The sequence below is a fragment of the Xyrauchen texanus genome, chromosome 5 (assembly GCF_025860055.1).
Source record: "Xyrauchen texanus isolate HMW12.3.18 chromosome 5, RBS_HiC_50CHRs, whole genome shotgun sequence".
In the NCBI taxonomy this organism is placed as follows: Eukaryota; Metazoa; Chordata; class Actinopteri; order Cypriniformes; family Catostomidae; genus Xyrauchen; species Xyrauchen texanus.
In genome coordinates this window covers 53,986,985-54,001,076 of record NC_068280.1, presented here as the reverse complement: position 1 = coordinate 54,001,076, position 14,092 = coordinate 53,986,985, and the positions used below count along the sequence as shown (strand labels likewise).

At 36.6% G+C, this 14,092-nt stretch overlaps 2 protein-coding genes across 2 annotated transcripts; both read left to right on the top strand.

The window, feature by feature from the left end:
* The first annotated feature begins 137 nt into the window (after positions 1-137).
* eed (embryonic ectoderm development) lies at positions 138-4,907 on the top strand. The gene is made up of 12 exons (XM_052127000.1): positions 138-277; positions 591-743; positions 829-921; positions 992-1,057; positions 1,154-1,279; positions 1,408-1,489; positions 1,564-1,655; positions 1,770-1,903; positions 3,915-4,020; positions 4,133-4,291; positions 4,482-4,555; positions 4,641-4,907. Exons 1-12 carry the CDS (start codon positions 149-151, stop codon positions 4,765-4,767), a joined length of 1,341 nt encoding a protein of 446 aa, XP_051982960.1. The 5' UTR covers positions 138-148; the 3' UTR covers positions 4,768-4,907.
* A 497-nt stretch (positions 4,908-5,404) lies between these two features.
* Positions 5,405-13,561, top strand: hikeshi (heat shock protein nuclear import factor hikeshi). Its single transcript, XM_052126979.1, has 5 exons — positions 5,405-5,593; positions 8,539-8,776; positions 8,856-9,007; positions 11,100-11,218; positions 11,698-13,561. The coding sequence occupies exons 1-5, from the start codon at positions 5,564-5,566 to the stop codon at positions 11,750-11,752; spliced, it is 594 nt and encodes a 197-aa protein (XP_051982939.1). The 5' UTR covers positions 5,405-5,563; the 3' UTR covers positions 11,753-13,561.
* The last annotated feature ends 531 nt before the right edge of the window (positions 13,562-14,092 follow it).

Sequence of the window (14,092 nt, the reverse complement as noted above, 5' to 3'; positions counted from 1 at the left end):
AAGTATCTGATACAGAAATAAATGTAATTAATGATATTATGAATAATGAAACGTCTCCCTCTGGTGTCGTGAGTGTTACAGCAGCGGGAGAATTTTGCAGCAGCGTTGCGTTAACTTTACGGTTTGCTTTCCGGCAGTGTGTCGCTGGATGAAGATGAGGAGGAAGATGAAGATGTCTGAAAGTCACGCTGTGGCGGGAAACGAAATGCCGAATAATAAAAGACAGAAATTAAGTAGCGATGAAAACAGTAACCCGGAACTGTCTGGAGACGATAATGTATGTGTGTTTCGCGCTCTTTCTGTTTAATACGACTGTTTGTTTGTGTCGCTACACGTGAATGTGAATTAAGTTTCTCTTTAACGCAATATTCAGCAGTATTTATTATCGAGATGTGTGTATTAATGTGTTTTATGATCAAAGTTTCGTGTGTTTATTGACAAATTATCAGTACAATCTCTTCATGTAATTTATATAATAATTATTATAGTGTAACTGCGTGTTTCAGTATTGAGAATGTAACACTGTGTGTGTAATTAATGTATTTCTACTCAGTAAATGTTGATTATTTAAGAGTAAACTATGTTTACAGGATGATGCGGTCAGTGTTGAAAGTGGCACGAACACAGAACGGCCAGATACCCCCACCAACACCGCTAATGCCCCGGGCAGGAAGAGCTGGGGTAAAGGCAAATGGAAGTCTAAGAAATGTAAATATTCCTTCAAGTGTGTCAACAGTCTGAGGGTAAGTCTGACGTGTTTCTGTTTGAAATAGTCCAGAAATAGTCCCGAAAGAGTCCTGATGATGATTGATGTGTAATAACACACAGGAGGATCATGGGCAGCCATTATTCGGTGTTCAGTTTAACTGGAACAGTAAAGAAGGAGATCCGCTGGTGTTTGCCACCGTCGGCAGTAACAGAGTGAGTGGCATACTGCTCAATATATTCAATAAACACAAATATAAGTGTCTAATGTTTGTTGTTCTTGCAGGTCACACTATACGAGTGTCATTCTCAAGGAGAGATTCGACTCCTGCAGTCATATGTAGATGCGGATGTATCCTTTAATCACACTCATTGGGTTTTTATTCTGTCTGTTTAAACATGGTCACTGTAGTTTTGGTGTTATTCCCTTGATTTATGAACTCACTAGGCAGATGAAAACTTTTACACTTGTGCTTGGACGTTTGACACCAGCACTAGTCATCCGTTACTCGCTGTGGCCGGTTCCCGTGGCATCATTCGGATCATTAACCACATCACAATGCAGTGTGTCAAAGTGAGAATGGGTTCATGATATGAATAAACTGCATTTTTGATGCAAACAATATGTGTGTATTAGTGCAGTCATGTGTGTGGGTTGTTTCTTCACCCATATGTACACTGATGACATTATTTCATGTGTAGCATTATGTCGGTCATGGTAACGCCATCAACGAACTCAAATTTCATCCAAGGGATCCAAACCTTTTGCTGTCAGTCAGTAAAGGTGAGTCAGTCTCACTAACATACAGATGCTGTTTCTGTGCGTGCTGTTTTAACGTGTCATGTGTGGTACATCAGATCACGCCCTGCGTCTGTGGAACATTCATACTGATACTCTGGTGGCCATTTTTGGAGGTGTTGAAGGCCATCGTGACGAGGTCTTGAGCGCAGTGAGTTTAAAGTGGCTTCACAATTTCTTAAAGCTTGTGCTTCCTCATTTTAATGGTTGCTCATATTGACATCAACATTAGTGAGCAGTGACTTGAATCCTCTTGTGTTTGTAGGATTTTGACCTGCTGGGTGAGAAGATCATGTCGTGTGGAATGGATCACTCGCTGAAGCTCTGGAGAATCAACTCTGAGAGGATGCAGAAAGCCATTCGTGGGTCATATGAGTATAACCCCAGCAAAACCAACCGGTTAGCATTTATTAACTCATGCTCTTCAGGGCTCGACAATAAGGACTGTCCGATGGCCCGGGCCAGTGTGAGAGAGATTCGGGCCAGTTGCTAGAATGGTCACTTGCCCAATCGGACCAGTGCTGCATTTATAACATTAGTGCAAACAACAAGTGAGAGAGCACAACAATTGCACTAAGCAAACGAAGTCTTCTAACCGAGGAGCGAGCGCGAGTATATTTAGCTTGCAAAGATGCATGAGAGCCTAATATACTGGCCGGCCGGCACAGCACAAGATTGTGCAGACACCGAGCGCACTCTCCTAGCACTGTCCTCGTTCTTTCCCAAGTGGGTTAGCAGCAGTTATTAACAATGTGTAGAAAATAGCAGGAAAAAAACCCACTTAATGAATTTCGTAGCGGGATTTAATGTCTTCATCAACATTTTAAGTATCCCCACACATTCCGTGTTCACAGTGCGTGAAATCCCCACATTTTCTGTTTTTACATGTTGGTGAAAATTGGTAATCCACACATTGGAACAAGAAATCAATGGTTTCTTTCAGTACTGAAAATTCCCTGTCTCTCCGTGCATGTCTCATCATCATGGTCTCTCCATGCAGTGTAGACTGTTTAACGTGACAGAGCACTGGTTTTATTCCCACTTTAAAAAAAACAAACATATTTTCTCTCATTAATTCGCCTTTAGAGATGAAGCGTCGAATGAGGCATAATAAACTTTGTTAAACCCCAGTTATACACGTGTCTGGAAATCACAAGCTGCTCAATATTCAAAATGTTAGTATACATTTAATTAGGTAATGTTTCCAAATGTAATCATTAATTGGACCTGATAATGGCATTTGATATGAAAAGCAATATCACTATGAATATTAGACTGTTATTATCAGAGCTGTTCAGCTGCAGGTGAAGATGAATATTCAAAACAGTCTACTTCATCAAACACCAGTTACACGTCTCATTTCTGGACCGTACAGGTATGTTTGTTTTTGTGCTTTTAATTTCAGTCAGTGTTGGTCTTTAGATTGTCTGTCTGATTTCATGTAATATACACATCGTTAATTCACAGATTAGGCCTAATATCTCTCTAACTTATATTACACATCACAACCGATTTAGTAGCAAGTCTGTTCTCTCAGCCAATAATCACATCTTTAACTCTGTGATTAATCTTTGATCCTTCTTGTGAAAACGCTACATATGGACAAAAGTTACATGACTAAACGTTAGACCAAAAATCCATCATTTCCTCCTCAGAACTCTTGGCTTATAAGCACGTGTAAATGGCAGGACGGCTGAGGTTAATATGACGTATTTATGAATTTATATCTGTAAAGCGCATATATGGGATTACATAAGGCATTCATTATAAATGTGATTACATTTTGGGGGACATTGTATTTTAAAAACATTTCTCCCCAATTTGGAATGCCCAATCCGGGTGGAGGAGGACGAATCTTAGTTGCGTCTGAGACGTCAATCCGCGCATCTTATCACTTGACTTGTTAAGCGTGTTACTATGGAGACGTAGCGCGTGTGGAGACTTCACGCTATTCTCCGCTGCATCCACACACAACTCACCACACGCCCCACCGAGAGCGAGAGCCACATTATAGTGACCACGAGGAGGTGACCCCATGTGACTCTACCCTCCCTAGCAACCGGCCAATTTGGTTGCTAAGGAGACCTGACTGGAGTCACTCAGCACACCCTGGATTCAAACTCACGACTCCAGGTGTGATAGTCAGCGTCAATACTCGCTGAGATTCCCAGACCCCTGGGGGACATTGTATTGAAAACATAAGATATGAAGAAAAAAAAAATTTAACTTCTGACATATTTTTTTTTAAAGCCATGATGGTAAAAACAGCTATTTGTCATTTTTGTGCTGCAGCCAGTAAAAATCTAAAGCACTGGCCCAACCGGTATAGTAGAAAATATCCTTAGCATTGAGCCCTGCTGTTTATTCAAGCACTTGACAGTACAGGTTGTAAGACGTCTTTGTTTTTCAGGCCTTTTGTGTCTCAGAAGATTCACTTCCCAGACTTTTCCACACGAGACATTCACAGGAACTATGTGGACTGCGTTCGCTGGCTTGGAGATTTGATTCTCTCAAAGGTCATTTCATCTAAAGCACAAAATCTGCATCACCACAATACACACACTTTAACATCTCATTATTAATTACTTATGCAATCATTTAATAACTCCTGTCTTCTTTCTCTTGTAGTCATGTGAAAATGCCATAGTGTGTTGGAAACCTGGGAAAATGGAAGACGATATTGACCACATTAAACCGAACGAGTCGAATGTGACGATTCTCGGCCGCTTCGATTACAGCCAGTGTGATATTTGGTACATGCGATTCTCGATGGACTTCTGGCAAAAGGTATAAAGAATTTCTTGGAATATACAGACAATGTGGATTCAATCAAAACAAAAACAGGTCAAAGTTCTTGTTGGTCCAGATATGCCAATAAGTTGTAGGCAACTTGTAGATCACAGATGATGTCTTGAAATAGTTTATGGAAGAACATCGGTCTTGAACATGAAATGAAGATTGTGTTTCACTTTCTCAGATGCTCGCTCTGGGAAATCAAGTCGGCAAGCTCTACGTTTGGGATCTAGAAGTAGAAGATCCTCATAAAGTCAAGTCAGTGTTTTTCAAGCATCATTCTGTATCCACCAGTTTTGTTCTGCTGGTTTTATTTACATCTCTGTATGGTGTTCCTCCTCAGGTGTACCACACTTACTCTTCCTAAATGCACATCGGCCATCAGACAGACGAGTTTCAGTCGAGACAGCGGTATTCTCATCGCAGTGTGTGACGATGCATCTATCTGGCGCTGGGACAGACTGCGCTGATTCATTCACTGTGTAATGACATAACGGATCAGGATCTGTTGTTTTATTTTGGCTTTTGAGGTTGCTCAGATGTATCTTGAATCTGCTTTTGTTTTTGTGCTACTGTTTTACTGTCTGACTTTAATAAAGTCTATTTTTATAACCTTTATATTTCTTCATTCTTGTGATGTTGTTAAATTAAATCCAACACTCATTCACTCTGTATTTTTATTAACAGACTACGGGTTAAAGCTGCTGTATGTATCAGAAAACATAAAAGTCAAACAAGCAGCCCGCGCCCGTCTAACCAATCAGAAACGCTTTGCGCCCGTCTAACCAATCAGAAACGCTTTGCGCCCGTCTAACCAAACATTGGGTTGGTAGATTTCTTTGAAGGGGCGCGGTCTAACTTTGTAATAGTGGAAGCGACGGCGAAGGTTTTAAATAACTATAACTTACAATTCTTAAAATGAAACTTGATTGGCATCTTATCGGAGATACTACAATTGAGACGGGTTTTTAAATAATTTCTTTTGATTATATGTATTACTTATTTTAAGAGCTTAAATCATCGCGAAGAAAGGGACTTTTAAAGAACACACGTGGCCCGCGCCAGGTCGTCCAATCAGTGAAAGCGCTGCTGTGTTTTGTTTCCGGGGTCAGAGGTTGCGCTTTTGGAAGTTTCTAGCAATGAGAATCATGTGAGATATTAAAGTTTTGTACTTTTTCAAGTGTCTACAGATATATCTGCATTAGCTGTGTTCGGAAGATCAGCGGCTCTTTATTTATCGAATGAGTTTCTTCAGTAAATGTAAAGATGTTCGGCTGTTTAGTCGCTGGAAGACTGGTGAGAACATTAACAGAACATAAATATAACATCTACACAACAAACACTTAAATATAACATCCACACAACATAAATATAACATTTACACAGAATGCACATAAACATAACATTCACACTACATATACATAAATATAACATCCACACAACATCCACATAAATATAACATTCACACAGCATACACATAAATATAACATCCACATAAATATAGCATCCACACAACATCCACATAAATATAACATTCACACAACATACACATAAATATAACATTCACATAAATAACATTCACACAACATCCACATAAATATAACATCCACATAAATAACATTCACACAACATACACATAAATAGAGCATCCACACAACATACACATAAATATAACATTCACACAACATACACATAAATATAACATTCACACAGCATACACATAAATATAACATTCACACAGCATACACATAAATATAGCATCCACACAACATCCACATAAATAGCATTCACACAACATCCACATAAATATAACATTCACACAACATACACATAAATATAACATTCACACAGCATACACATAAATATAACATTCACATAAATAACATTCACACAACATCCACATAAATATAACATTCACACAGCATACACATAAATATAACATTCACACAGCATACACATAAATATAGCATCCACACAACATCCACATAAATAGCATTCACACAACATCCACATAAATATAACATTCACACAACATACACATAAATATAACATTCACACAGCATACACATAAATATAACATTCACACAGCATACACATAAATATAGCATCCACACAACATCCACATAAATAGCATTCACACAACATACACATAAATATAACATTCACACAGCATACACATAAATATAACATTCACACAGCATACACATAAATATAGCATCCACACAACATCCACATAAATATAACATTCACACAACATACACATAAATATAACATTCACACAGCATACACATAAATATAACATTCACACAGCATACACATAAATATAGCATCCACACAACATCCACATAAATAGCATTCACACAACATACACATAAATATAACATTCACACAGCATACACATAAATATAACATTCACACAGCATACACATAAATATAACATCCACATAAATATAGCATCCACACAACATCCACATAAATATAACATTCACACAACATACACATAAATATAACATTCACACAACATCCACATAAATATAACATTCACACAGCATACACATAAATATAACATTCACACAACATCCACATAAATATAACATCCACATAAATATAACATTTACACAGCATACACATAAATATAACATTCACACTACATAAATATAACATTTACACAACATAAATATAACATTTACACAGCGTACACATAAATATAACATTCACACTACATAAATATAACATTTACACAACATAAATATAACATTTACACAGCATACACATAAATATAACATCAACACAACATACACATAAATATAACATTCACACTACATAAATATAACATTTACACAACATAAATATAACATTTACACAGCATACACATAAATATAACATTCACACTACATAAATATAACATTTACACAACATAAATATAACATTTACACAGCATACACATAAATATAACATTCACACTACATAAATATAACATTTACACAACATAAATATAACATTTACACAGCATACACATAAATATAACATCAACACAACATACACATAAATATAACATTCACACTACATAAATATAACATCCACACAACATAAATATAACATTTACACAGCATACACATAAATATAACATTCACACAGCATACACATAAATATAACATTCACACAACATACACATAAATATAACATTCACACTACATAAATATAACATTTACACAACATAAATATAACATTTACACAGCATACACATAAATATAACATCAACACAACATACACATAAATATAACATCCACACAACATAAATATAACATTTACACAGCATACACATAAATATAACATTCACACAACATAAATATAACATTTACACAGCATACACATAAATATAACATTTACACAACATACACATAAATATAACATTCACGCAACATCCACATAAATATAACATTTACACAGCATACACATAAATATAACATTTACACAACATACACATAAATATAACATCCACACAACATAAATATAACATTTACACAGCATACACATAAATATAACATTCACACAACATAAATATAACATTTACACAGCATACACATAAATATAACATTTACACAACATAAATATAACATTTACACAGCATACACATAAATATAACATCAACACAACATACACATAAATATAACATCCACACAACATAAATATAACATTTACACAGCATACACATAAATATAACATTCACACAGCATACACATAAATATAACATTCACACAACATCCACATAAATATAACATCCACACAACATAAATATAACATTTACACAGCATACACATAAATATAACATTCACACAACATACACATAAATATAACATCCACACAACATAAATATAACATTCACACAGCATAATTATAACATCCACACAACATAAATATAACATTCACACAGCATACACATAAATATAACGTTCACACAACATAAATATAACATTCACACAACATACGCATGAATATAACATTCACACAACATACACATAAATATAACATTCACACACATCTGGGACGACATGAGGGTGAGGAAATGATGAGAGAATTTTTATTTTTTTTGGGTGAACTGTCCCTTTAAATGAGTCTGATGAACACAATAATTTGCTTTAAGTTAATTTTATTAACTTTCACATGTGTAGTTTCGTTACTCATGCTGTATATAAATCTATTCATAGTTCTTGAGTGAATGTTGATCTGGTTTGTTTCAGGTGCAAACGGATGTGCAGCAGGTCGCTACTGATAAGTTCGTGTTTAATTTACCAGACTATGAGAATGTGAATCATGTGGTGGTGTTTATGTTGGGTACAGTGCCCTTCCCGGCGGGCATGGGTGGTGCTGTGTACTTCTCTTTTCCTGATCCCTCTGTGGGACAGGTGTGGCAGCTGTTGGGCTTCATCACCAATGAGAAACCCAGTGCCATATTCAAGATCTCTGGTCTGAAAGCTGGTAAGAGTCACATGAATCACTGTATGATGTTGTCAGACTGCTTGTAGATTTGCTCTTCATGATGTGTGTTGTTGTTCAGGTGAAGGTGGAGCTCATCCGTTTGGAATGATGGGGGTTCCTCAGGCTCCATCAGTCGCTCAGGTCGGAGTTTCTGTGGAGGCTTTAGATCTGCTCGCACAACAAACACCGGTATCTAATGCAACTGTTTCCACAGTGGACTCATTTACACAGGTAACAAGTTCTCGATCTTTACATCTGGAATGCATCAACACGCCTCAACAGGACACATTCTGGATACACACCCACTTTAGGCTTTTGGACCTTGAACATGTGTATTGTTGAGACTTTCAGGAACAGCGTTGAGAAACACTGATATGGTCTCTATTTCAAATCCATTAAATAACTATTGACCAAAAGACATTTATTGTCTTTAATCATTTTTATCATAACTCTTTTAAGTGTTAACCCACAGTTAAAAGTACTGTCTGCTTCAGTTCTTTCTATAAAATTTTGAAGAAGTAATCACAGAAAGTGAGTGATGCATCAATACTAGAATTCTCTGATTATAATCACTGTTATGGAGCTTTTCCACAGCACGACTCGACTCGACTCAGTTTTTGGGGTTTCTGCTGTGGATAGTATCTGGTACCGGATACTTTTTTTAGTGCCACCTTGGTCGAGGTTCCAAGTGAGCCGAGCCGACACTGTGACGTCAAACCCTGCAGATCACTGATTGGTCAGAGAGAATCGTCACTGCCGGCGTCACTGGATTTCCGACATGCGACATCAACACGCTAGTTTTAAAGTTAGCATTAGCGATAGCAGTATCATTTGTTCACGCGACCTTTCAATTGTAAAAAGAAATGGCTGTTGCCAAAACCACGCCATGGTCAATAAACGAGGTGCAGACGGTCACGATGGAGGATGGGACGTTTTGTTCTAGTTTTGTTCAGTGTGTCGATCGCTCAAAGTCAATATTACACAGTCTGTTTGACCCCGTATTAATATGCGTTTCGGGTGATCCTTTCACATGCGATCAAAACGCAAGTGACCACATCACATTTGAAGTGTAAACTCGAATCCGTCCTGTATGTGTCCCGGCAGCAGTGAAGCACCACCCCTCACCTGTCAATCAACTGCTGTGCTAAAACAAGAGTTTAAAGTTTGCCGTTACGAGCGGTTTTAAAATGAAATAACCGTCTGATCGCAAAAGTTAAAAAGGGGATACATACACCATCATGAGAGATTTACTGATCGTCTTTAGTGTCTGATATCATCACAGATGACATTTATGCTTAAATTAAATTTCAGCTCCATCTGGGAGAAACAGCACACTGGTTGTTTCAGGCTTTTTGTCTTTTCTCACTGTTTTGTGTTTATCATGCAATAACACACTGACATAGTGACTGATGTATGTCGGCATGAGAGACCCTCCAAATCTGATGCATTTAAGTGAGCAGGTGTAAACATCGATGTGTCTCACCTGACCACATGTGATCGGATCACCCGAGACGCATCGTAAGAGCAGGTGGAAATGGGCCAAAGACATCCCAGACATTTACAGAGATGTGTATTTTATTCTTCTTCATTGTGGTAGTCCGTTAGTGTACATTCGTGTTTATATACAAATTAGCACTTTCATACTGAGAAATTGAGATATAAAGCACTATAAATTAGCTAAATACATTTGTAAAACTTATAGAGATTAAAATTATAATTCCAATTTCTTTTGAAAGTTATGCAAGTAGTTATCAGTGTTTCAAAACAAGGTATCAGATAAAAGCAGAACCATCAAACTCTTTTTATCATCAATTTTTCTAAATAATCCGATTTCAGTCCACAGATGTTTATTGATTCGTTTGATCACGTTTCTGATCACCTCTGAATGTGTTTTGAGTGATCGGATTACAAACTAATTTTGGAACTGTTTCTACCTTTATTTAATGCTGAGCGCTTGTGTCACCTGAGACTGATGAGGTGTACACGGGACCGGTGATGTCACTAAAGGCACATTTCACATGAAAACGGGTGTGATGTCATTTACAACAATATCTGGCCAAAATAAATCAATTAAATAACATCACATTATCTACTGCATATCTATTACTTTAAACCATCATGGAGTGTTTTTACTGACCTCATGAGATAACACTTGAAATGCTCCTCTGAATGTTCACACACAGTATCCTGTTGCTCAGCTCCTGAACGAAGAACCAAAGTATATCAGGGCCTTTACTGTTCTTCACACTGAACCAGCAAACAGATTCTTACATTCTGATCCACAATCCTGCCATTGATGAAAGTCTTCATTATTGATTGACAGTTCACACAGAAGATGTTGGAGAGCTTGTACAACTTCACGTCCTCGTTTGCCCTGTCACAATCACAGATGACACCAAACCCTTCAGAGATGTACGTTCCTGCGAGCTCCATCCTCAAATGGTGAGAGAACGTTCAGATGAATATCACAGAAACATCAACTGACCTCTTGATCTTGTGTGTTTAATAATAATAATAATCAGTCGACTGCTATCTCATAATAAACCTCGACTCTGACGTGCCGCAGACGACTCTGGTGTCATCCCGATTATTACACAACAACTTACCAAATATATATATATATATCCATCCATCCATCGTCAACCACTTATCCTGTGTACAGGGTCGCGGGTATATATATATATATATATATATATATATATATATATATATACATGAAATATTGATTTGTGTTAAATTAGTTTGATTAAATTACTTTTAGAGATCTGATCCGAGAAGTAGGAAAGATGACTTTCTAATATCACACTGCTGCATGACTGGCCAATCACAATGGAGTATTCCAGAGCGCCGTGTAATAATAATAATATTGTTTCATCTTTATTCATAGATAGGTTAGAAGAATTCTCTTTTGTTTTTTCTAGGTATGAAAACTTTCAGAGGCGAATGATGCAGAACCCGAACTTCTGGAAGACTTGACATGCTTCTCTTTTATTTAACAGTTTGACACATTTCCTCATTCAGGAGCATTTAATCATTCATTTAATCTTCATTTTTATCATTGATGAGGACTTTCATTTGTACTTGAGAATTGTGTTTGTCTATAAACTTTGCTGATTGTTCACTTGTTATCTGAAGATAAACTGCTGAACGCAAAATAAACACAATCTTTGACATATTTGATGAAAATACTGTATATTGAGTGCTATTGTTTTTATTTTTCCAATCTACACTAATGTGGTTTAAAAACACTGTCAGTGAGAAATTCCCTCTCAGTAATCCTCATTCATGTTCAACATGTCTGACTGATTTCGGAAATACAATATTTCATATTTAATAGTCTTGAGCGATAGGAATCCTGACATCTTGCCAAATGAGTTCTTGTTTATATCTACTGTGTGTGTTCAAATAACGATAATACAGAAACATTTCAAATAAAAAGTTCTCATTTATGCACGTGTGTATTTCCTATAATAACCGATAAGTGATGTCACCGCGTCGAGTGTCTTTAGAAACAGATTTATGGAAATGATCATGTTAAAAATAAATCTTTAGCCTGTGTTAACTTCTTGTTACTGTATGCTTGTAAACAAGTTTAATTATTATTCACTTCAGTAGTAATTTCAGTACTTGAATGATGTTTTAATATCATTAAATTGAAATGTGTGAAGATGCTTACGCTCATCTGACGACTCTCTGATGACGGTTAATTCATATTCAAATTATCAAATAAATCAAATATATGAAATATTCTGTCATATTAGTCACAACAACACTGGAAGAACGTTAGAGGACAATGATCTTTAGGGTTATGACCATTCACGTTTGTGTTGAATAAAAATATTCTATTACAGAAATACAGCTGATGGTTTAATTCCTGGCAGATATTGATCATATTTGGGTGTAAGTGTTTCAATGAGAGACTTGTGAAGGTAAGAACAGTTACAGTGCCATAGCACAATGCCAGCAGTGGAGTCATTCAGGTTCCTGGGCACTACCATCTCACAGGACCTGAAGTGGGACACCCACATTGACTCCATTGTGAAAAAGGCCCAGCAGAGGTTGTACTTCCTTCACAGTTGAGTAAGATCAACCTGCCACAGGTGCTGCTGATCCAGTTTCACTCAGCAGTCATTGAGTCATCTGTTCTCAATAACTGTCTGGTTTGGTGCAGCTATGAAATCGGACATCAGAAGACTACATTAGGACAGTCCGGACTGCTGAGAGGGTTATTGGTTGCCCCACTCCAGGCTGGTAAAATCACTCTGGACCCCCCTGACCCAGCCCAATACCTTTCTGAACTGTTGCCCTCTGGACGACGATACAGCACAGAACAATCAGGCACAGGAACAGTTTTACCCCTCAGGTTATCCATGAACAGTTCAAACTGCCACATTGAACAATAATCATGTGCAATTCACAGTTTAGTGTATTTATATTTATCCAACATATCCTCTTCTGCATTACATTCCCTTGTGCTGTATATAACAGATTAGTATTTTAATTTGCACTACGTATGTCTGTGTGTGTATATATATACTGTCTTATTGTATATTCTATATATTCTTTATTTTCTATTACATTTTTATTTCATTCTGTTTGTATTTTATTTTTTTATATATTTTTCTATGATCATCTCTGTCTTGTTGTTGTATTGTTTGTGCACTGGAAGCTTCTGTCACCAGGACAAATTCCTCGTATGTGTGAGAATACTTAACAATAAAGATGATTGTGATTAATCTAATATATCCTACAGTCTGCAGGTCACAAACAACCAATTAAATAGTGCAAACCATGTTTTACTGACTGATCATTTATATACATGAACATTTCACATTTACAATCACTCGAATATGATATGCAAATAAACAGATATTACACCTAATGAACGTTAATACCTAATTGGTTAGAATTAGTTTTGTAGACAAATATAAATTGTGCCTATATGTATGAATTTCTGTAGAAAACATCCTTTACATTTATTTATTTATTATTTAATTATTGAAGCAGATCAAGTGTCCATCATGTATGTGAACTTCAATAGTGTTTAAAAATCACCTCCGTCCCAATCCACACACTTCTGCACTAAACTAGCCCATTTTGTAGTGTATGGTACGAGTTGTACATTTACATTGAAAATGCAGCAAAAATAAGTGTACTTTAAGTACCCGGATGATGCACTTTGAGTGTTGGACACTTTGTGCACTCCAGGCTTGGCTGTAAATCGCCCATGCGTTTGTTTATTTGCATATTAAATACTGATTGGTTGTTTTTTTGTTTGTTTTTTTCTCCCCAATGCGCTCTAAGTCCTCGTGGTGT